Source organism: Bison bison, unplaced genomic scaffold (assembly GCF_000754665.1).
Source record: "Bison bison bison isolate TAMUID 2011002044 unplaced genomic scaffold, Bison_UMD1.0 scf7180017864330, whole genome shotgun sequence".
NCBI lineage: Eukaryota > Metazoa > Chordata > Mammalia > Artiodactyla > Bovidae > Bison > Bison bison.
In genome coordinates, this window is record NW_011494902.1 from 6,784,336 (window position 1) to 6,786,482 (window position 2,147).

A 2,147-nucleotide genomic window follows, 5' to 3' on the forward strand; every position below is an offset into this window, starting at 1 on the left:
GGAGGTTTCTCAGCAATTCCACGGAGCACCAGTGTATGCAGGAATTCATGGACAAGAAGCTGCCGGGCATAATAGCAAGGTAACAGCAGCAGAAAACACAGGCCGTCTTTTGTGCAAGGGACAAGCCTGGGCGCGCTCTGTGCAGTGATAGATGGGTCATGCCCGGCAGGCAGGCTGGGCTGCGGGATAAGGGGAACTGATAGCAGCTTGGCTTGTCCCCGAGCGGCCCTGCGCCCCTGCTGCCGCGTTTCAGTGAGCCGATCACTAGAAACATTCAAAAGCTCTGATTTGTGCGGATTTCAAGCTGCTCAGAGATAAGCGTTAACCCTTTGAAGGCACAAATTCACGTTCTTATGGGAAAAGATAAGATCCAAATCTTTGAGATGAGATTTTTTCGGCTCTCCTCCAAATTTTATGTTTCAAAAAATCCCAGAGTCTAGTGTTCTTTGAATTAGAATCAAATAATTACGAAATACTGTTTACCCCTGGGGATTGAGTGGATGCCTCTCAATTCTTCTAACACCCATTTAAATTCATTTTCCATATCCTTTATCATAGTTACCACTCTCCAAAAGAAAAACTGTCTTTTTACTTTCAAGTTAATATTAACAATGTGGCCCTACCTAAGCATTTTTCCATTATCAATGAAACTCACTAGTTCTTATCCTTCTGGCAGACTGCTTTTGGTTTGTTTGTTTTTTTTGGTGATTAATGTGTTCAATTTGTGCCAGAGCTGATAAGCATTATGAGAGTAACAGATTCCACATGGTAAAGATAATCAAATCACCTATCTGGGGGCGGACTGCTGTAACCTGACTCGGCTTCAGGAAATAATGATGGAAAACTGGAAAAAATGACTGTGGATCCAATTTGCAATAGCAAAAAAAAAAAAAAAAACAACACACACAACAACTGATATTTTAGTCTTTGTGTCGGATTTTTCTGTTATAGGCCTGAAATTCTTTAACCAGGGCAGTTAAATCTGCCTGACTAGAGAAGGCATTGTTGGATGTATAATTTATGGAATTTTGTTTCCTTTTCTATCCTTTATCTGTCATGGTTCAGTTTTCAATTTTTTTTTAACTGTTATATATTAATAAATAATAGGGTAATAGGACTTCCCAGGTGGCGCAGTGGTGAAAAATCCACCTGCCAATTCAGGAGATGCAGAAGACACAGGTTTGATCCCCGTGTGGGGAAGATCCCCTAGAAGAGGCAATGGCTACTGACTCTAGTATTCTGGAAAAATTCCATGGACAGAGGAGCCTGGTAGGCTACAGTCCATGGAACTGTAAAACGTTGGACAGGATTGAGTGACTGAGCACACATACAATAGGAAAATAAAGCAAAAATCAAAGCAGACAGCAAATAAACAATTTTCTATCCAAAAACAAAGTATAGTTTCTTTGGGTCTTTTTGCTCATTTCCAAAATTAAAGGTAATGAGTTGATTTCTGAGTTCTTTTGCAGTACTAAGCATCTGTGTTCTAGTCTGTGGTTATGCAAATCCTTAGTTTACTTCAGCCATCAGTTTGGTTTGAAGACATATGATGGATGCACAGAACATAATGAATGATGACCCCCTGTCCTGTCTTCAAGCGTATACAGTCTAACTGGAAATACTGAATGTGAAATCTGTGAACTACTGAAGAATTTTCAAAGGCGTAACTAAGTTTGCCTTATAGTGGTAAGATCCAATTAGAAATCATCTGAATCATATTTTTTTAAAGCATTTTTTTTCTGAAGGTGATGTGAAATGAGATTTAGCTAAAGGACTTTCAAAACTGCTACTTAAAGTTGTTTATCAATTATCAATAGGCAACATGTCTGCTTAATTTTTCATTTTTATTAAAGCAAGATGTGCTCATATTTTTAAAAGTCAAATGATTCTGAAAAGCTTACAATAACAACAACAACAAAAACAGTGGTTTCCTGCCTTAACCACTCTCATTCCTGATTCATGCTCTCTATAGAGACAATGACTTTCAACATTCTGAAATCATTTACTTATTTCTTATGGAATTTTCTTTCCTAATTCTAAATAACATGTTATTCTCTTCCTTAATTTTAATGTATTAAAAGTGCTAAATAAACATGCACATCTGTCTCCCCACCATGTCAATACAATATACATATGTACATATATAG

The 2,147-nt window shown here is 37.7% G+C and overlaps 1 protein-coding gene across 1 annotated transcript in view; it reads left to right on the top strand.

Annotated features, from left to right (window-relative positions):
* The window catches only part of HNMT (histamine N-methyltransferase), a 41,335-nt gene that overhangs the window by 661 nt on the left and 38,527 nt on the right, over nucleotides 1-2,147 (top strand). The window contains exon 2 of the mRNA XM_010853705.1: nucleotides 5-79. Coding sequence (XP_010852007.1) covers nucleotides 5-79 — 75 coding nt within the window. The remainder of the gene's footprint in view (nucleotides 1-4; nucleotides 80-2,147) is intronic.